Source organism: Aythya ferina, assembly GCF_964211825.1.
Source record: "Aythya ferina genome assembly, chromosome: 7".
NCBI lineage: Eukaryota > Metazoa > Chordata > Aves > Anseriformes > Anatidae > Aythya > Aythya ferina.
Genome location: NC_140302.1, coordinates 15,692,734 through 15,714,891, shown reverse-complemented (window position 1 = coordinate 15,714,891; position 22,158 = coordinate 15,692,734). Strand labels below are relative to the sequence as shown.

Below are 22,158 nucleotides of genomic sequence, written 5' to 3'. Positions count from 1 at the left end.
TCTACCTACGGTTCCTCCCGACACAACCCTCTCCCTTCTTACCGAGGAATCACCCAGGCCCTCGAGGAAGGATCTGCCAGCGTTGGTGCTCCATCGGGGACATTTCAACCCCCCCAGGGTGGCCGAAAGCCCCTCAGCACCCCGAGCTCGGCGCCGGGGCCCCCCGGGCGGCCGCGTCCCCTCAGGCCGCCTTCCCGCCCCGTCCCTCAGCCCCCAGCGGCCGCCGCCGCGGGGCCGCGCCTCCCCCCAAACTTTATTGCCTTCCCCCCCCCCTTTCTCTCCCTCTCCTATTTTTTTTTTTTTTTTTTTTGAGGGAGAAAGGTGGGGGGAGCTCAATTTCCCACTTGCCAACAGCAGATAAAAAAAGTGGGGAGGGACCTCTTCTGTCACAGCCTATGTAGATTAACCTTTCAATTAGCTGTTATCAGGTCCTGTGTCTTAGCACCAGTCCTCGCAATCTGCGGCCGCTCAGCGCCGGGGAGGCTGGAGGTGCGGGCTGGGTTTCTGGTTTAATTTCTGAAATTAAGGCTAATTGTTCGTGCGGCCCCCCCTCCCCCGCCGCGAGCCGATGGCTTGCGTCTGATCTGCCCGTCCACCTTTTAGTGTTTTGGAGGGAGAAGAGGAGCCCCGCGGAGGAGGAGGAGGAGGAGGGGAGACAAGGTATTCTCTCTGTATTCATCTTCTTTTTCCCCCCCCTCTCGCGAAGGGGCTCAGGGAAGGTAACTGGTGCAATCAATCCGCTGGCTGGGGATTCCCTCCACCCCCTCCCCGGCTCGTCTGGCTCTCCTGGCTGGGTCCCCTCCGTGTGTGTGTGTTTGGGGAAGGGGGTGGGGGGAGGCTGTGTTGTTGTTGTGTTCCTGGCTCCGCTCGCAGCCAGGAGAGAGAGCGAGCGAGCGAGAGACAGAGAAGGAGCGAGCGAGAGAGAGAGAGAGGAGCCGCGATCGCGTTTCAGGGGCAGCACATTCCGCAGGAACCGCTGCTGCAGAAACACACACGGGCAGAGAAAGGAGGTCACTGCGAGCAGAGGGGGGAAACCGGCACCCGAGGTCAGACTGCCCGGAGTTGGCGTGGGGGATAACAGGGAGCATGCGGTGGGGCTGGTTGTGCGCCGGGTGACAGGCTGCAATTTACCATAATCACCCCCTTTCCCTCCCCTCTCGCAGCGCAGGGGGCTTGTCACTAGGCTGGGCACTTTTTTTTTTTTTTTTTCTTTTTTTTTTTTCCCCTTTGCATTGGAGGCTGCTGCACGTGTTTGCAGACACTCGCGCTGGGTAAATGCCTTGCAACGCTCTGCGTGTGGCAGGGGAGGGGGAGCGGCGGCAGGAGGCGATGGCTGGGGCGGGCAGGGGGGGCCGGGGCTGTGCTGCCCGCTGCCCCCCGCCGATTGTTCCGGGCCGGGCGGGCTGACAGAGCAGCCCCCGCGCCTCGCATGGCGAAACTCGCAGGGACCTGCGTGCAGCCGGCAGTCATTGTCGCCGTCCCCGTTTCCCCCCCTCCCCATCTCCCCTCCCCTCCCTTCCCTCGGCGGCGCGGGGCGTGCGTGTGCGCGATAAGCGGCTGCCAGCGCCAGGCACCTCGGGCTGCTGCCGCTGCGCGCACGCCGCTCCCGCCCGCCCGCGCGGCCGGCGGCCCCCGCGGCGCGCGCGTGACTCTGAGCATCGAGGGCCGCCGGGCGGTGCGCGCGCGTGTGTGTGGTGTCTGTGTGTGTGTGTGTGTGTGTGTTGCGCGCCCGCCCGCACGCCCCGCGCCCGGCTGCTCGCCGGCGCCTCGCTCCCGAACTAACTTCAGCGGCGCGAGCGGGTGGGGCGGCGGCGGGTGGGGGAGGGGAGCCAGACGGACGGCGGCGCCAGCCAACGGGAGGGCGGGCTCGCGGCAGGTCCCTCCTCCGCCCGCGGCCGCCGGCCAATCGCTGGCGAGCGAGGCCCAGCGGGGAGGCGGGCCGGGCGGCTGTGTGGCGGCGCCGGCGGCCAATGGCGGCCTCCGGCACCGCCCTTTCTGGGGAGCGGGCGGGGCGGCGCGTGGAGGGAAGGGGCGTGGCCGCTGATTGACGCGTCCCGCCCTCCAATGGGGGAGCCGGGCCGGTTGCTGGGCGGGACGATCCCGCTGGATTGACGTCTCCCCGCCGCCTATGCTGGCGGCGCGGCGTGCGCGGCGCGGCCCAATGGCGGGCGTTGGTGGGCGGGGCGCGGCGGGTAGGTGAGGTTTTAATGAGCCTCCATTGGGCTGCACTCAGTGTCATGTCGGCCGCGCGTCAGGCACAACGGGGCGAAACAAAATGGCGGCCTAGGTGAGGCGCGGCCGGGCGCGGCGGCCGGGGGGAGGAGCGGCCCGCGGGGGCGGGGGGCGGGGGGGGCAGCGCGGCCGCCTCGGCGCGGCCCGGCCGCGGGGGGAGCGGGCGGCGGGCGGCAGGGTCCGGGCAGCCGGCAGCAGGGGGAGCCGCTGCGGCGCCCCGAGCAGGCTCCGCCCCCGCCCCGCTCCCCCGCCGCCGCCGCGGTCCCGCCGAGGTGAGTGGCGGCGCCGGGGGGGGGGCCCGGCCCGCGGGCGCTGCCCCGGGGCGCGGGGGGCTGGGGGGGAGCCGGGGCAGGGCGGCCGCTGGGGGCGGGCTGCGGAGCGGGGACACAGCCCCGAGCGGCGCCGCCTGGCCCCGGGCTCGGCTCCGTCCCGCTGCCCCCGGGAGCTCCCGGCCCCTCGGCGCCCCGTCGGGAGGCAGCGCCCGGGAGCTGTGTGGGGGGAGCGGGGTCCCGGCAGGTGCGGTGCCGGCGGGGCCGTCCCGGCGTGCGGCCGCCCCGGGTGCCCGTGCGCTGCTCGCGCTCCCCGCAGCGCTCCTGGGGCAGCGCTGAACTTAGTGCGAGGGCTGCGCGTAGCGCCCGGGCAAGTTTCAGCCCCTTCCCTTGTGGCAGTGCCCCGCTGCGCGTCCTTAACGCGCTGTCTGGCTGCAGGAGGTGGGGAGCGCTCGGTGTCATGTGCGGGCAGTCCTTGGCCGTGTCTCCTTCCTCCCCGTCTCCGTGTAGGTGACAGCGTTTCGCGATGCTGAAGCATCTTGCCTCTTTGCGCATCGCTGATTGAGGCTGGGGTGGGAGGACAGAGCTGGTGAGCCGCAGCGTTTGTCGTAATGGCTCATGGAGAGGAAAATGGCAAAGAGCTCGCTGAATGCAATGGCAGGCTCCTCTTCTTCCTTCTCCTCTGCTGCAATCCTTACCTGACCCTGATGCTGCAGCAGAGAGCTGGCCTGCTGCTGCTCCTAGATCTGTGCGGAGCAGGTAGGAGGAAGCAGAAGGAAATTGTGCTTCACAGGTCACCAGCAGGTTGCACGAGTTGCTGTTCTTTTTTTGTTGTTTGTTTTTCCTCCCCTCTCCTTTTTATTTCTTTCTCTGGTTGCAGCGTTAACCTCAATTTGAAAGCGTTTACCTGCATTTGCATTTAAGACAACCAAAGTGTATTTTTTATGGATTTGTCTGAAAAAGACATCAGACAGTATTTTATAAAATGCTTTTTGGTTACTTGGGTAGTAACTGGCTTAGTCCTGTTTGGGAGTGGGTAACAGATTTTTGTTGTTATTAGTGTTTTTTTTATTCTCTCTGACCAGGCAGCTTGCTTTGAAAACGTGGATCACTCTGAAATAGTTCCAGATCCTAGTTCAGCCTAAAAAAGACCTCATTACAGGATTATAGGATTACTGATGACACCTAAGAATGACAGATTCAGTCAATGCGTTCTTTAATTAGAACCAGCTGTACAGTAGCTGTAAGTTTTTATATTTGCTTTCAGTCTAAATCCCAAGCTGCAACTTTGCAACTTCTTGGCATTTATCTGATCCTTTATGACTTAAGTTGAAGGACAAACCCAGACTAGAGATGGCTTTCCTCATTTTAAAAGTAACGTATTGTGCCCCCCATACCAATGCTTATGTTCTGCAGCTTTTCGGTAGCAGACTTCTTAACAGACTTGATGGATATTATAACATGATCAGAACTTTATGCACTGTTACCACTTTCAAAATAAGATATCGTGTAGTGTAGAAGCAGGAACATGACATAGCATAGAGCTTCGTGATTCTTGGTGTAAGACTTGGAAGTGGTCCTGTGTATGTAAGAGTCTGGAGAACCACCTCATCTGTCATTGGATGGGTGCTGTTGAGGGCTTGATTAAAGGTTATTTAATTACAAGATGAGGAAAATTAATAAATAGAAATGAGTGCCTGCTGTTAACTTATAATCACTCTTAAAAATCGGTATTTCCTCAAAAATCTCTGGGTAAACATCACCTTTTTAAAATTTATTTAAATATTAAATGAGGTGTGATCTTTGTTGGCAGCTTTGGTGGAATAAATCCTGAACTTAGAAACCTGAACTTCATTTGGAAGCTCCCCATGCCTTTTTACGTTCAATTTGTAAAGCTCATTTCTGAAGCAGCTTGTTCTGTATTTCTGTGTAGCGAGTGAATGGGTACGTATAGATCTATATGTTGTTAATCTTGGATCAATAGCTGCCCGAGCAGGACCTGATTTATGAAAGGCCTCTTTAACGTAGAGCTCCCGGGTCACTGAGCTGGATTATGTTGCTGGCAAAGATGTTTGCTGGCAAAGATGTTTACTATGAGGAGGTTACGCTGAGATTTATGTATGGCAGACCGTGCCGTATGGGTTGTGGAGGTCAGGCTGCTGCACTTTGCGTACGTCTGTGATCTAAGTGGCAGAACAACTGAAACTCCTGGTTGGGGTAAAACAATTCCAAAATGGGATTAGGTTAGCTTTGCAGCGCTTCCTAAAGCTGAACAAACTTAGGTTCTGCTGGAAGGTGTGAACTGAAAATGCCTTGACTTTTCTCTTGGAATATCCCGCCCCATGTTGGCAACTCGATGCTCCTGCTGATACACTCAACTAGTGTTGATTTAGTAGGCGCTAGCATGCAGGAGGTTGTGTTACACGTGGGGAATTTAAAGTAAATAAGGAAAAATGTAGTTCTGAATGTGTATTGCTGTGAAATTCCTGTACTGAGCAGCAGGCTCTACATGAAGCTACAGGCTTATGCTCACCTTTTGCCACAGTCACTGGCCAATAAAAATTCCTGTAACCCACAAGTTGCGGCATTTATACCGAAATGTGCATCGGTGTCCGGGCGCCTGGAACAGACCTGCACTGTGTGTTCTGGAATTTAATGGAAGTGATGTGGTTGCTCGTATGAAATTCAATATAACAGTGCTGCAGGAGGTTGAAAAATGAGGGAAGCATGTCTGACTCAGCAAACACAGCTTCCAGCGTTGAATTGAGTACTGACCATCTTCATGAGGACTCATAGAGCAGCTGAGTTAAGGAACTTTGGAACTTGGAGCCGGCTTTCTAGGAAACTGGCGCGTTGTTTATATGCAGCTAGAAGGGCCTTCCAAAGCTTAGGGCCAAGCATGAAGCTATTTGTGCCAGTCTCCCCTACCTGTAGGCTTCTGCTTTGTTTGTTGTGTTATTGTTTTCAGTGTTAGAGTTGTGAGAGAGTTCAAAGGATTCATCATACCTTGGAAACTTGTATTACCTATACTTTTCTGTAGTTCGCGGCTACAGTGTTGCTTTGGAATCACACGAAAATGGTGAATCTGAACAATGTTGTCCAGGGAGGATTAAGTTAAAATGCCTGTTTAGAGATCAAGTTACTGTGTTACTACTGGTGCTGTATGTATGTTCTCAATACCTAACTTGCATGAGTACAGACTGGAAACAAGAAACATCATCCAGCCTGTGTGGCAGGGCTCAGTATGAGAGCCCATTAAATGCTCAGGCCCTGTGTTGTTATCAGGAGTGTGTCTTCGTTCTGGCAGTCAGTTGAACTTGTATATTTGAGTCTGAAAGTGCTTATGCTTCAGTTGAACCTTAAGAATGTGAAATTAATTAAATGAATTGATTAATATTTTTACTATTTGGGTATAGAAGAGTTTCACATTCCCCAATTACCAGCTGTTCTTTTGTTACGAATTCTGTTGTGTAGGTGTAATAATATGTGAAACATTATCTTGTACCTTATATTTAAAGAGATTTTTGAGGGGGGTGCAGAGGAGAGCAGGTATAGGAAACCAAAAGCCTTTTTTTGGGTAATTGTTCTCTTCACAGTTACAGAGAATTCTTTTGAACAAGTTAAAAAAAACAAAAGATTACTGTATCAATTCATTTTTTTTTTCCTATTCATAATTTACTCAAGTTTTAAACATGATTGAAATGCAAGGTGACTTGAATAAATGAATATAAATGAGGGCCAAGACTTACGTAATCACAGATATTTCTGCTCGTTGTAGGCTGATTGCCTTGGCTTGAGAAATGTAGTTTCAGATTACTTCATCTTTGGATTTTGCTGAGAAACTGGTGAATCTTCTATTTTATGAGACAGCACGCTTACTGAGAATGAAGATTTCTCTCTTTTTGAATCTATTTGACTTTGATTTAAAGTAATTGTACAGCTCTGTTTATGTGTTCAAAAGTTGTCACTAATATTTCACAGCCAAAAAAAAAAAAAAGCTGTTTAATATATTTAGTCATTAGATGACCACTGTTTTAGTTTTGTTTTTTTTTTTTCATTTTATAAAAATGAATGTCTTGCAGAAGAAATAAATTCCTCATCAAGATGTTCTTTCAGATTTCTTAAAGAAGTTTTTGTAGCCTCTGAATTTTCTGTTAGAGCAATATATTCAATAATAAGTCAAGAAAATTGTTCTTGGAGCTGAACCACTGCAACATGTTTTGTCGATATGACCTCCTTATGTGTTCTCATGCTGACTGTGTATTTATGTGAAAACGTGTCCTGTGACTTTGTTCTAATTTATGTTCCTGAGAGCCTCTCTCAAAAATAGGTGCCTGTTAACTGCACACCTTGGAATGAGATGTGCCTTAGTAATTACTTTCTGCATTATAGGATAGCTGGGTATTAATGAAAGATGTAATACCAGTAACACCGTTCTGATTCTGGAGTATTGATTCTTCTCCGTTGTGTAATCAAAACAGGGCATAGTGCTTACAAGGCAGCGCACAGAAATGGCTGTGGTTCATAACTTCCATCAGTTAAGGGGCTTTTACTGTACAGGTATAATCCACACATGCAGTTACTCTCTTACTCCAGTGTGTCTAAGAACAATTTGTAGGCAGTTCGTGTTTTTGAGAATATTTTCAGATGTTTGGCTGGATGGAAGCTGCCTGACTAGTCAGTAGTAGGCTAAGTGTTGGGGTGATGGAATTCAGGAGAACTATACCCATTGAATGCCATGGGAAATGTAAGGATTTTCTGATGACCTCTTTGATGTGGGGAGGCAATTATCCAATGCTTCGGATAACTTTTCAGGGATCTTTTGCGTACTGCAGTATGTACACTATGAATAAATGTCTGATTGTGTTCTGCTTGTTACTCCATTGGCATTAACTGTAATCTCCCCTGCCTTCTCCTTTTTCTTTTTAAAGGTTGAAACAAATGTTTTGTAAGGATGTACGATTGTCACCATGAATGAATCCTTCCTGCCTATCCATATTGGTCAAGTAATTGGAAGTTTCAGCCAGCAGATGCTTTCCTGTCTTCTCTGACTCTTCAGGATGGGTTTTCTTGAGATGCATCCAAGCAGTGTGTGGAATCCCTTGATTTGTCTTTGAGGTGTGAGCAACCTCTGAAAAATTTCCTAAAAGGATAAGGAGGAACCTCTATGGGTAACCCTTGGCTGGAAACAATTACTGGTCAACCATGGTAAAACTTGCCAACCCACTTTATACCGAGTGGATTCTTGAAGCTATACAAAAAGTTAAAAAGCAAAAGCAACGGCCATCCGAAGAGAGAATATGTCACGCTGTTTGTGCTTCCCATGGATTAGATAAGAAGACTGTTTCGGAACAGCTGGAACTTAGTGTTCAAGATGGTTCTATTCTTAAAGTTACCAACAAAGGCCTTGCATCCTACAAGGACCCAGATAATCCTGGACGGTTTTCATCTGTTAAGCCTGGCACTATTCCTAAATCCGTTAAGGGATCTAGAGGAGCTTGTAATGAGCTTCGTAACGTGGATTGGAATAAACTGTTGAGAAGAGCAATCGAAGGGCTTCAAGAACCAAATGGCTCCTCCCTGAAAAACATCGAGAAGTATCTGAGAAGTCAAAATGACCTAGCAAACATTTTCAACAATCCTGCTTTTCAGCAGAGATTGCGTCTGGGGGCCAAACGTGCTGTGAACAATGGGAGATTACTGAAGGATGGACCTCAGTATAGAGTGAATTATGGTGGTTTGGAAAGCAAAGGACCTCCAAAATATCCCAGTGCTTTCCCAGCTTCTCTTCCACCTGTCAGCCTTCTACCCCATGAAAAAGACCAGGTAAGGCTGAAAAAATGAAAGCAAATGTGGTAATGCAGAAGTAATGATCTGTCTTGTTCTTTGTTTAGCCTTTTAAATGCATGTAAGCAAGGGTGCATGCTGAAAATCCGTGCAGGTTCAGGTCTGATAAGGCACGTTTACTTAGCTCCCTGCCGTTCTGTGTTGAGTAGTTTGTTTTTTGGCTTTTCAGTGGGTAAACAGCAGCAGGGAGGAGTGCAGCTGTTTGCTCTCTTCTGGGTGTGAAGTTGTTCTGTCTTGTCTGGTGGACTGATGCTGATAGCTGCTATCTGGTTTGGTTGTGGCATTCTTAACTTCACTTCATGCGTGGACATGATTTTTCTTGTGGTTCTAACGCTAGCAGAAGTACTACCAGTGGAACTCGTGGTATTTAAGATACTTAGTCTTTTTTTTTTAAGATAGTTCACTTAGCTTTAAAACTGTAGTTAATAGCAATAGGAACTGGAGCCAATGTAAATATTCTAGGAATATAAGTGCTGTCAGACTGACAAATAGGGGTAAACTCGAGAATCCTCTTCCTATCTTCATTTTCCTTGGACTTGTTAGATGTGTGCTTTTTTTTTTTTTGATTATTTGGACCTTCATTTCAGGTTAGTTACTCACAGTGTTGAAGCCTTGAGGGAGAACGTTTGGGGGATGTCAGTTGGTGTTTTGTTTACAAAAGGCTACCATCCAAGACATGTCTGTAGGTATTCTTTGATCGTTCCTGATTTAGTGTGGTGAAACATATTTTGAGTTTCCAGTGTGCTTGGAAAGAAGCAACTTGTACTTCAGTTGGGTTATATAAAATGGAATCTCTGTGTTTTTTTTAAACTTCATAATGGTAAAGTTGGAGACAGTTCTTTTTTGGCATGGAATATGCCAGACAACTTTGTTATTGTAGAGATGCCATTAGCATCTATTTCTAGATACTAGACTATGTTGTTTGTTTTTTTTTTAAGGTGATTTTTACTCATCTTTTTCTTTCAGCTGATCTTAAGTCACTAAAGGGCATAGAGAAGAGAGTGCTTGCTTGAAAAAGAAAAAAAATACTGAGTTAAATTTTGAAGAGTTGTTCATGGAACTGCCAGAGGGTGACACAAGGAATGTTGGTACTTGGAGGCTGACTTTTGTGAATTTCTCTAAATATGGTTGGTCTTACATGTGGATTTCTGTCTGTTCCTATCAAGTTGGACTTTGTGGCTGTTTGAAGGATGCGTGGAGAATCATGCTCAATAATCAGAATGTGAACTTAGAAGGGTTGCTTACCGTGCAATTACTTCTGTAGCCATATACTGTAAGGATTTAATTACTTGTAGTGACAAAGCTTCCTATTGTATAAGTACTTTCAGAGAGTCTTCTGTAATTCTGGTATTGCATTGGCATGAAAAATGTGAAGTCTGAAGTACAGAGCTATCACAACAGTTCAATGCTGTGATGCTTCATGTGAATTCTGGGGAAATAAAAAAAAAAAAAAAAAAAAAAACAACTTCTGTGGTAGGCTACGCACTGGGACTGGCATCCATTGCTAGAAATGTTAGTTGGGTCACGGTGCTGAAAAAGCCGTCATTGCCGTACTAAAATGCTGGTACAGGGATAAATCTGTCTTTCAGAAGTTAGCCAAACAAATCTGTTATCTAGCAACTGCTTTGGCAAGAAAAAAGCTTTTGATTTGGGTGCCTCAAAATTAGCAGTGTGACTTGCGTGTTTAAAAACTGTTCGACATACACTTCTTCCCGACATAAAAATACTTCTGACGTGAGGTTGGCAAAGCAGTCGTTGTGTATCTGTGCAGTGCACATCATCTCGTGCTGTGCTCAGCTGTACTAGTTGTGGCCCAGGTTACTGGGCAAATGCGTGTAGACTTTGTTCAAACACAGGGTGTTTCCTGATCCCCAAGCTATGTGGCTTTAAAAACACTAAAGAAGGGATGGTTCTGCAACTAATTCTATAAGCAGGCTTGTTACTGCGATGTGACTGCATGTTCATTTGATGTTAATGGTCATGTACGAATGAGCAGAGCAATGCTGCAGGAAAACTACTTGGCCATTTTAATTGGAAGAGTTTAGGTGGCAGTACTGGTTATATGCCATGGTTATATTTTATTGTCAAAAATTGAGTAATCAATTGGCATCTCAAATGAATGGCTGGGCTTGAAAGAGATGAGTGTATTTTAAAGCTTCATTGTTTGACTGTTTATGTAGTTAGTTCCAGCAAAAGCTGAGTGCACACATGGGTTTTTGGGATGGCCTTTTTTTTTTTTTTTTTTTTTTTTGCGAAGAGTAGAGGTGAAGTTCAAGTATATTTTCTGTCAACTTACCTTGAGGAGAAGAAAGAACAGGAGGGGTTGTAGAAAACTGCATAGACAGATGACTGTCGAAGCTTCTTAACTATACACAAGTTTAAAAAAAAAAAAAAAAAATCTCTCATCTTGATGAGATGTTAAAGATTTATTGCATTACAAGTCTGCGTCTTTTCAGAGCTCCCCCTTTGGCGACCTGAACTTTCACACTTGCAGTACCACGTGCCAACTCTGATCCTTTCTTCCTGTGTATGAGGTGAACCAGCAGTGTTTGAGGGGCAGGCGGGGGGATGTGCTGGTGGCTTTTCACACAGATGCACCCCTTCCTTCCCCCTCCGAGCCATTAACGTGCCTAGTACACGGAGGAGATGGTACTGCTGTATTACAGTGCCACTGTTTTTAAAAAAAGTTAGTTTTGTGGAGCTGGAGCCATGACTGTATGCTGGGGGTGTTGGGTGTTTTGTGTGAGATGAAGCACGTATGTGGAACAGGGAGCGGGAGGTGCTAAATTTTCCTCTCGGTGATGATACCGTGCTGCTTTTCTTGCCTCCCCGCTGAGTGGGTGATCCAGCGCGAGTGGATGTCTTGGTTCAGTGCAAATGGAAGGAGCTGCAGTTAGTTACAGCAGCATTAGCTTGTATCACCATGTTTCGTCCTGTTGCCATTGGCCTGGAATGAAGGATTTGTTTAGAAACAGTATTTCTTTCAAGTGTTATCTTGACTACTGGGTTTGGGCAAAGGTGTGTCTGCTGGCTGTTACAGGAAGCAGAAGCACACAGTACAGCTGTTTCAGTTCTCTGTTCCTCCACCCCTTTCCATTCCCTCCTGTCTGTGCGGGTTGCTTTTTCACTTCTTGAAGAGATGCAAGCACAAGGCTTATAAGAAGGACAGGTTGCATTGGGAAGTGGCTAATTCATCGGCTGTACAGCCTCTGGGCAGTTCATTCTGGGAAATGTAACGAGTAGCATGAAGATCAAAAAAGATGCCACAGTTACCTTGAATATTCTGGTGGTTACATTAACAGAGCCTCTCGCTTGATGTAGATGGGTAAGGTGAATCAAAGCTCTTGAGTAGCTGCTTATTTTGAAGCGTGAAGTTTGTGTTAAGGAACAGCCTAGCCTCCAGCCAGAGGTGGGCTCTTCATAACAACAAAGGCAAGCTGAAAACAGCGTGATAGCCTTTAGGTTGAGGGCTTCAAAGGTTTCTCCTTTCCTGTAAATAAACAAAAATGAAACAAACAAAAAAACAATGCATACAGGAAAGCAGAAAAAGAGAACTTGTTGCTTGGTGTTTTGATCTTTTGCACTTTGCTGTAGTGCAGTGCATAGTTAGTTTCAACAATTTAACTGCTCTGTGTGCTCCTCCTTATGTTCAGAGTATCTTGCATAGATAGCATCTCTCCCATGCTTCACACCTTCTCTCATGCAGCATCTTCAGGAAAGGGCTGTGGAAGTATGTTAATTGGAACATGCAGTGTAAAAGTTGAGAGCGCAGTAGGAAGGGGTGAGAACAGAGGGGGAAATGAATTTGAATATGCTTCGTGGTACCTAGCTTTTGGATGAGCCTCTGACACACTAAAATACACGTCTGGAAATGCAGCAGCAAAAGTTCTGGTTCACGTTCTTAAATGGGTGGTGAATTTTATCTTCAGTGGAGTCAGTTGTGGAGCAGCCCCTGCTCTTCACACACCGTGTTTCTTGTTCTCCTGGGCACTTGGAGGAGCACTGGGAAGGCTCTGCCGCTCGGGAGCTGGGTGAAACCTACTGGGTCTTAAGAGGTGGTCATCTGAGCACAGATGCTGAGTAGATGTTAACCTGAGGAAGCAGACATTTGTAGTCCGTAGACAGGGCTTTAATTTCTTACTTTTAAACACAATTTAAGATGAAAAAAAGGCTTTAAAAGATGAGGTAGTGACCACTTATTTAATGTTGTCAGAGAACAGTGGGAATGTGTAGTCTATCTCAATTGCAACATCCCTGCTGTGTTCTGTATAGCTGCTACCTAAAGGATCCTTCAAAAGAGGCAGTGCAACTGCTGCTAATCTGATGCATGCAGCATTTTCTAGGTTGTCCTGAACACTCCCTTAAACAGCTGAACAACTGCATTAGTAACTGTTTCCATTTGATTCTTGGCATGACTCTTTTTTTTCTTACCCTCCTCCCCCCCCCCCCTTCCTTCACTTTCAGTTTGTATTTCTAAGCTGACCTTCATGCAAAAACAAAAACTTTTTTTTTGTTTTTAATACTCTGAACTCCTATCTAATTTTGTTTTCACTGGCCTAGGTACATTTAGCTTTTCAAACTGTAACTTGGCATAGGTTGAATTTCAGTTTTCTGGTATGCAGCTTGTGCCAGTGCAGACACTGGGTGTTCCTCCTTCTGTCTTTTAGGCAAAGGTCCAATCTATAGAGGAGCTTTTTTGGCATCCAGGCTCCTCCCTGCTCTGCTCTTCAGTTTCCTGCCTTTATGTGGCTAGGCAAGCAACTGCTGGCTGGGGTTTCTTTGCTTGTTCTACCTTGTTCCCTCTGGCCTGTAGGCTTTCCACTGAGCAGAAACTGAAAAGTTAGGCAGAAAGGAAATGCTACACAATGTATCTGACTGATCTACACATAAAGGAATATTTCTACTGCCTAGCTTTGGATGTAGCTTTAGATGGAGTCTGTGTTCCTCAGGATAATTTTGAGTACCAACATTCAGGTAGGTAAATTTCTACAAGAGACTGCAGTGCTACAGCTGAGGAGGATGTTGTCTTCAGAGACAACCTGTGTTTCTACCCTTGCAACATCTTCATGGTGACAAAAGACCACGTTATTTGTTGTTAGTTGCTGCAACACTGCTGTCATTTGACAAGCACTAACTCATGTTTGTGCATCTCACTATTTCAACTTAAAAGGTGTCCACCTTAATTTCATGGAAAAGGAAGTGCCTTTGGCTCTTGTCCTTGAAGTTCTAGGATGATTGCTAGGTGCTGTTGTCTGTGTAGTTTAGGATACCAAAACTACCAAATCCTTGCTTGCAGAAGCCAAGTGAACACTTAAGAATGGGTCCTATTCACACTTCAGATTCTGGAGCTTAGCACAAGTTGGAGAATCCCTTACCCAATCTCTTGAGCATTTAAAACTAAAATGGAAGTCTTGTCATCGCTATCCTGGAGAAGCAGCTTATATCACTGTAAATTAATAATGGTCTTTTAAAGTGTGTGTGTGTGTGTGTATATATATATATTTTTTTCTCTTAAGATGCAGCAAATTTGGATCAAACCAAGGCAAGTGCTTGTATAGTTCTTGAACTGTGTGATGGGATAGGAATTCCAAACAGCTGTTTGCAGAGTTAGGTTGGGATGTATCTTTGTGGTGACACTGGGGGGCTGGCTTCCAGCTCGGCACACAGGTCATCTGGTGGCAGTTTCTCACCCAACTATTGGGGAAGACATTATTCATCCTTTTTCCCCAAACTCAGTGTTTAGCTGAGGAACGTAGTTTCACGTGGTGCACCACTCGTGGTTCTTGTTTACTGCGAGGAGCAGTTTCAAGCCTTATATTGTAAGTTGTTTAATCCTAAGGACTGTTAAAATTTGATTCCCGTGGTAGTTTCTTTTCAATTACTTGATGTGATGTACTGCAATGAGAGTCTTGGATTGAAACAGACAGCAATGAATTAAAGAAAACCTGTGTGGTTCTGCAGTTCCGTTTGTGGTCGTTCATCATTCCTCTCTTCCGCAAACTCTCCTGTCTCAGCTGGGAGTGACACTGGATCCTCAAACTAGAGGTTTTACTTTTCATCCCCTTTCATAGGGTTCCTTGTAGAATATACAAATGGCTGATGAGTCTGATTTAGACTTGAGGAATATGTTGGAAAATATCCACCTACCTTGGATATTTTCTCAGTGTTTTATTCTCAACTATCTTAAGTGCCTCTCCTCTTCTGTGTTCAATAATAGTGCGTCCTGACTCTTGGGTCTTTATTCTGTGGCAGTTGGAATGCAATGAGTGTTTGGTGTAACTTCCTCATGTTGCAGGAACTTGGTTGTAAAACAGGTGATGAAAAATATTGGAAACTTGCAGTCCTGGTAGTCTGGCATTTCTTGACAGATTTTATGCATATAAGCTGTGTGTGTGTATATTTATATAATTCCTAAGAAAGTTCTCTGGATATATATCAAGTGGTAATTAATCAATTATTCTTCAATTTGATGGTTGGAAATGGCAAGAGTGTTTTTACTTTTTTTTTCTTTTTTTTAAAAAGAATTACGAACTACTGTTAAAAGAAGAATTAAATGGTGTAAAAACATTTTTTTCCCCAAATTTGAGCCCATTTATGGTCCTGATAGCGTCTTCTTTTGAAAGGCAACTCCCTTCTGTTTATCCAGGACTGTGTTTTCCTTGGTTTAAAGATAGATGCACGTTTCCTTTGATTGTTGGGTCCTCTTTCGGCCAGGATGCTAAGACTTCATGGCACAAAGCAGGGACAGGTTACGTCCTTCTGTGTAGGGGATCAGCACTTCTGGGGCTCAGATCACGGCTGTGGAACTCTGAGGACCAAGTGCTTCAAATCAGGCGCCACGGGGCTGACGGATCTCATGCTGTCACTGGTGTCTACCTGATAAGAGGCTAACTAATCTTTTAACTAGAAGGATTTCTTCTGGATGCTAATGGGGTACCATGACATTCTGTTGTCATGTAGACTATATTGTCTTGCTAAATGGCTTCCTTGTTTTGGCAATTAGGGAAATGATAAACGTTGGGGATGATAAACATGACTGTAACTTGATTAAATGGTCTAGTGTGCTTAAATAACGTAGCCTGAAAACTTAAAAGCTCAGCAGGAAAATTTTTGACATGAAAACCTTACTAATAGACTGTGAGGTGGCAATGATGCTGATATTGACATCTGTTAACTCTGCTAAATTGCTAGAAGGAATGTGAGGTTTTGGTGCAATTCTCAAGTATTCAAGTGGCTAGATACAGTGAAAGTAAGTAATTCTCAAATTAATTTTCTGCTTCCAAAATTCATGAGCCTAGGCAGCACTTAAAGTCCTATATTAGGCATCTGACTTTTGAAACTTGCTTTTGGGAGTGGTCCTTGTGTTAAGTAAGTGACTTAAAATTGCAGTTCCCACTGAGTTAAGCTGACAAACTTTGGAGAAGGGAGGGTTGGACAACACACTTCACGTTTCTGGTTCTGTGAAGTGAAGGGGACTGGGAAGTGCATGCAGCTGATGATGCAGTAGGAAATTCTGAATTTGGATTTGTTCTTTTAATGCGTCGGTACAGATGCTGGTGGCGGCTGTGGCTCATTTCATATAGATAGTCTGGTTAGGTGTGTATACAAGTAACAAGGTTAAAACAGAACTTCTAGGAGTACAGCACTTCACCATGTAAGAAAAGAAAATAAGAATTAAAGTAGAGTTGCTGTAGGGTGTGTTTTTACACTTGAATTTAGGCAGTGACAAGCCAACTTTGCTTGCAAACTGCAGGTCAGCTCTTCCTTCTGAAATACTCTTACTGTGTTTAATGGGTCTTAAATATGTGCTTTTTTTCTTCTCACTTGTAAACAATCAGTTTAGAACAGCTCAGAGGTCTGGTGTGGGTCAGTGAGGCTTTTCTCCCATGAGGAGACACCTTGTGGGATGTTGCAGAAGTAGATCAGAGTAAGGTGCACTGATACCTTAAAATAGTCTGTGTATGCTCGCTGTCCCTCAAGGTTTGTAAGCTGGCTCTTCCCTGTGAGATGGGATGCAGCCTTCAGTCCTGCCACGTTCACTTGCTTGATAGGATTAGCAGACTTTTTTTTTTGGTATTATATATAAATAAATTCCTGAATTGTCCTAGTGTGGCTTAGCAGCAGCTGAGTGGAGGTGTATGGCAGTGCTTTGCAACCACTTTCTTCCTTAGAAATGTAGATACTGGATCGCTGATTCAGAGCACCAGGTATCACTGCCACTGAGGCCCTTCTGGGTTGAAGTTGCTTTAAGGGCCTCTGTTTGCAACTTCTTGGTAATGGAATCTAGGATCAAATTCAGTGTTGTTTTTTTTTCCTTCACCTTCCTCATTATTCTTCCTTAAAATCAGACTTGCAGTTGAAATGAGTATTGCTGTAATGTACTGGCCCAGAATTTTAGAGCAGTATGACATAACTTGAGAGTGTCTGTAATAATGCTGCTTCTCCAGAGCACTTAGGATTTGTGGATAATGAACAGTAGTTAGCCAAGCAGTTATTACAAATACATAGTTAAAAGGTGATGAAAAAGGCAGTGCTTGATAAGCCTAACGAAATTCTCAGAACAAAATAATCTCTTTTAGTAACTGAATTTAGGAATTAGTTGAACAAGTTCTTCGCTTACAAAGGCTACTGGAGCTATCCCTTACGTCTGTTCCAAATTTGAAAACACACTCAGCTGTGATTTCCTACTTTGTTGCTCCTGTTTTGTCCTGTAAAGACGAGTAAACCTGCTGTAGGAGTTGGGTTAATAATGTTGTAGGGGAAGAAGAGGACAGCATACTGTTTAAAAGTAAGCATCTAAATACCAGTCAGATAATAGATATCCACATGGAAGCTAATGTAGTACACAGTGGGGTTTTACTTAAGTAAGGCATTTTTTTTTGACCTGGTAATTTCTGTTGTGTTTTGAAGCTCTCTTCCTTTCCATCTTCATCCCATTATGAAAACTGAATTGCACAGAAAAAATGTTAATACTATTTTACAAAGAATGCTGCTTTAATAGTGGAAAACTGCATAGTGAAAATAATTCCTATTTATTTTGACATGCTTGGCAACACGTTCTGCTGATTTAGCAAAACAAGCTTTCGTATAGATGCTACACACGCTTTCTAAAGTTCTGAAAGCTGTAGATAAGTCAGCCAAGAAGAGAGTAAAGAAAGCCAGTCATCAGGTTTGATTGTCAAGTTAGATAGCAGCATGTGCTGCACGCATGTGGAGCGGTCTGTTCCTGTGCGGGTGAGTGCATATGTTTAACTGCACGAGCAAGGATTCGCCTGCAAGCTGGCTTAGAAACCAGGGACTTGTTCTTCTGTGGCCATTTGAAAGGATTCTTCATGCTGGGTCACTCTGTGCTTGTCAGCCGTACATCTTGAGGAGGAAATTGCTGGTACTTCTGTTTCTCAATGCTTCTACATGTTCCTAAAGCAAATTTTCAACTAAGACATTTTTGAAGGTGACAGCTTCCATTGTAGGCCAGTAATTCCTCCTCTTGCTGTCTGTGTTTAATGTTACTCTCTTTTGATTAAAAGTCAAATGTTTTACACTGGATAGAACATGCAACACGATAGCTCTTAAGAGAAATCCTGACTTAGGTTAATCCTCCTGCTTCACATCCACTGAAAAGCATCTGGTAAACACGAGTTCTGTTCTGGGCTTTGCCCTCCCAGTTCATGTGAAGATGGGCAGTTATTTTACCTTAATGCTTGTGTGTGTTTTATTTAACAACAGATGAGTAGCTGGTGGTTGTCTTGGGGGCATGTTTTCAACTCTTTCAGTAGAAAGTTTCGGAAGTCTTTCTAGATAAGAACATGGGAGATGGTAGGAACGTCTTACTTAAAATAATAAACTGCTGGAGAAGTCTTCCCATGTGTCCAGCTTCCCACACACCTCTGAATTCAAGATTGGACCTTAGGTTTGTCTGCACACTTATGGAAATGACTGATGCTGCTGTTCTGCCCAGGGCTGGCAAGATGGAATTTTATATCTTTGAAAATCTGAGTGGTGGGAAAGGGCTGTACTGGAGTTGGTTTGGTTCCTTTCTCATCGATAACTCTGCCTTCTTAAGTAACACTTCCAACATGTTTGATGGGCAGCTTCAACCTGTTACGGAGGATAGGTAACTTCTAGGCTTAGATAGGACATAAAAACAATTTACCTGATTTTGTTAATAAACCTGTTACAGTTGACTGTACTTGAGGAAAATGTATTTGGCAGCTGGCAGCTCTGTTCTTCTTAATGGGGAAAAGGAGTCAGGTGTTAGGGCTTCGTGATGTGACCATGCCATATTCAGTCTTCTTCGTGGAGCTCCAAACAGAACTGCCTACAGTCTGCAAATGTGAAACTGAATCTTAATGGGTCATATTGTTTCTTGCTTAATGCTGTGTGTGGATGTATTTTGAAGAGACCTCTGAAGGATTCAGTTTCTAGGGGTAGAGCTGCTAAAGTAACAGACAGCTGAGAGTAAGCGTTTTCCCTTTGCTGATCTGTGGGGTAGTAACATTCTAAATTGCCTTGTATTTTGGTATAGCAAGTGGGTTTTGCTGAAAGAAGTGGTTCATTTCGTTTCCTTTTTTTCTTTTTTTTTTTTTTAAGCGTTGTATGGACTTTACTTCTAAAGCATGATGCCTTAAAACTTCATGTTTTTTTTTTTTTTTTTGACATAGAATTAGTTAAGATACAAATGTCTTAGTGTGCTTAATATGAGAACAACAGTCATCTTCTCATGCCGATGTAGCAGGTGGGGGAATCCTAAAATAGTTAGAGTGGCTAAAGTGGTTTTAACCTTGAATCTTTTATTTGTCTTCTCCTTTCAAAAATACTTATCTTAGTTTTTAGCTGACTTGCGTATTACCTTTCAATTTCCGGCAGCAGCCTTAAGAGTAATATCTCTCCTCTCTGCAGAACACAAGCATTCTGTTTACTTCATGTTACTGATACCATTGCAAGGCCAGCAGCTTCAAATAAGTTAACTTTTGTCTTCTACATACATTGCTATGACTCTCATTGGTTTTTTTTGCTTTCTTAAGCCATGACAACTTCACTTTTATTTCTAAAGTATATATTTAGTAGATTTTACCAATTAGAGCAGACATCTGTTTGGAGATCGCTGGCAATCAAAATCACTTACGAAGAAATTGTTGGCTCGTGATGCCTCTAGAGCACTTCTGTAAGTTCAGCTTCTTTTTAGCTGTTGCTAAGAGATAAATTTTCATTGACATGAGGGACGTGAGGACTTGTCAGCATGCTACCAGTTGTTTTATAGGCTGTTAGCTCTGCCGCCTTGCAGATGGTTGGAAAACTCTTGGTAGTGGGTAAATGTGTGCTGATTATCTCATTGAATTAAGGTAACCTTTTGTTGTTCATTGAATTCTGCAGACCAGGCACTGAGCAGCTGCTCTACTGTTGTTGAATTCTGGGTTTGGTGAATACAAAGATTATGCTAAAGGCTGTTCAGTCTAGTGCCAGGTACTGAGCATTGGACCACTCTAAGATTTTTTTGATACCGTCTTCAGTATTTTAATAATCAGGGCAATCATCAATCATTATGACGAAACTGTTTTCAAATTTTGTCACCATGTGCTCAATGATATTTTAAAGCTTTAGAAATAGGTCAGGAAGAGAGATGGCAGAGAGCTGTTAGCTTTTGATTTTGTCTTTTTCCTCTCCCTCCTACTTCTCTCCCCCTGCCTCTTCTTAAAGCAATACAAAGCAAAGGCACTTGTTTCTTCCTGCTTCTTGCATTATTAATTTTTTTTGTCTTTATATTTGACGCTATCTCATGTGTCAAATACCAGTTTAAACTAGTTCCTAGTTTATTGATGAGACTGGCCTCAAGGACAGTTTAAGCAATCTGCCTATTATAAACTTCATAAATAAATCTGTTTATCTGTTTTGGATTACACTTGAGTACACTTGTTTTATTGGATGTGTGTGTTTAAAGGTGGTAGTTCAGTGTCGTGTTAAAACTTGCTTGTAAACTTGTCTTTTTGAGAAATAGGCAGAACTAAGTTTTCAAATAGATTGCTTTTATTGAAGACGTTCCAAGAGTAAAATAAAATACTTAGTTTCTAGAATAATTTTTGGGAGAGGTAGGACTGGGGCATTCCCAGGTAGAACTAAAATGACTTGGATTGCAGAAATCAGGAACCCATTTGGATCGTTGGACAGTTTTACAAAGCTTCAAAAAAGAGTTCAAGTCCTCATATCAGTGGTTATCCAAGAAAATTGTGTTCTGTAAGGATCTTGTAAGGTATTTTGTCTTGGGGGTCCTAAGCAAAGTGTAGATTGGATGTCACTGTGTTTGGTATTCCAACATCTTGGCTTCAGGGTAAGAGGTGAAGAGAAGAGGGCTGGGGTTAAATGGGCTGTGCCGAGAATGCCACCGAATGCACCTCACAGGAAAAGGTGCTTGTGAGACCAGGCTCAGATTCCCCTGACTTTGTTCTTGAAAGTGTCTTCTTTGTCAAGTATATGAGGTTTTAATGGGTCAGACCTTAACGGGCCCTTCGACCCAAATCACATGTGCTGATCAGAGCTCTCCCAGTAAGTTGCTGCCTGCCTTCTGTACAATTTCAAGAAGTATTGTTGGGCTGCTTCTGTTGAAACTAAATTGTACAAAATCTATGGAGTCTGTTTTGATGTAGGCTTGACTTGTATTCACAAAACAGCTAATACTTGGTCTCCAAAACTTTTTTTCTTAGATCTATTAAATCCCATCACAGATGTATTGGACACAGCTTACATGTGCTGTCAGCATCAGCTCCCTACACGGCTGTTGCCACAGACGGCAGAGGTTCGGTGTTGGTGCTGTGCCTGGCTTTGTTTCCTAGGTGTGAGGTTCCAAGTACGTTTCCAGCTTTTCAAGGAGTTAACATAATCTAGAACAGATAACCTGCTAAATGAAAATAATAGCAAATCGTAGTGTTTTTTTTTTTTTTTTTTTTTCCCGGACAAAATGTTCTTTCTGCTAATTTAGTAGAAATATATCAAAGACTTCTCTTCTGAGCTTGTTAGTGTTTGTTTAGCCTTATCAGTGGGAAGCTTGAGGGGAAAAGCTGTAATAAATACTTCTTAGCCACTTCCATGGTGGATTAAGATGTGTCCTTTTGTGAAAGTGAGGAGCAGTAATGTATAATCTGTATGAAACCTGTTCATGCTATGTACAGTTTGGCTGAAACTCTTGGGGTTCTTTTTTTGCTCAAATTATCAGTTAGTAACCAGACTGTAATTCTGTGCTATCTGTGCTGGTGATAACAGTATCCTGCTCCCTTCCTTCTATGGTAAGTTTGGAGGCTTCTCCAGGGTGCTAACAGGTAGTCAGTAACACCAAGAGCCCAAGCAGTAGACAGGACTCAGCAGATTTAATTCTCTGGTCTGTGTGGGACCAGTTCAGAAACTTAACTGAGCAGTATTGTATTTTGTTGTACAGCTGTTGATGAACCCCTCCCAGGAGGGGACCTTAGCTGAGGTTAACTTGGATTTTGTAGTTTCACTCCCGTTAATTAGGGGAGGGAAAAAGCCAGCCATGATCTGCGTTCACTGTTGGGGTATAGAACACAGCATAGTTCAGGTCATGTCATAGACCTTAATTAGGTTCTTCTGCCATATTAAATAATTGAATAGTTAGCTGAAAATAATCTGAGGAAATGGGAAACCTGGAACTTAAATGGTGGATGTTGGGCTGTTCCCTGCTGGAGGAGAAGCTGCCTTTCTTTCTCACCTTTGTGTCCCACTGGTGCTGTCTTCTCCCACCCATCTGCCTGCCTTCCACTGTCGGTGTGCACAGCTGAGAGAGGAGCCAGCTCAAGGCCCT

General features: G+C 44.6%; 1 protein-coding gene across 8 annotated transcripts in view; it reads left to right on the top strand.

Annotated features, from left to right (window-relative positions):
• Positions 1–406: 406 nt before the first annotated feature.
• Positions 407–22,158, top strand: part of KAT6B (lysine acetyltransferase 6B) — a 112,915-nt gene continuing 91,163 nt past the window's right edge. For 3 of the 8 annotated variants that reach the window (XM_084525557.1, XM_084525556.1, XM_084525551.1), the window contains exons 1-2: positions 2,196–2,287; positions 7,433–8,327. In XM_084525557.1, coding sequence (XP_084381683.1) covers positions 7,707–8,327 — 621 coding nt within the window. In that variant the 5' untranslated portion in view covers positions 2,196–2,287; positions 7,433–7,706. Of the gene's footprint in view, positions 661–871; positions 1,047–2,195; positions 2,288–2,394; positions 2,505–2,830; positions 3,008–7,432; positions 8,328–22,158 lie in introns of those variants that run through there. The other 5 variants (XM_084525553.1, XM_084525552.1, XM_084525554.1 and 2 more) reach the window with 5 other exon arrangements.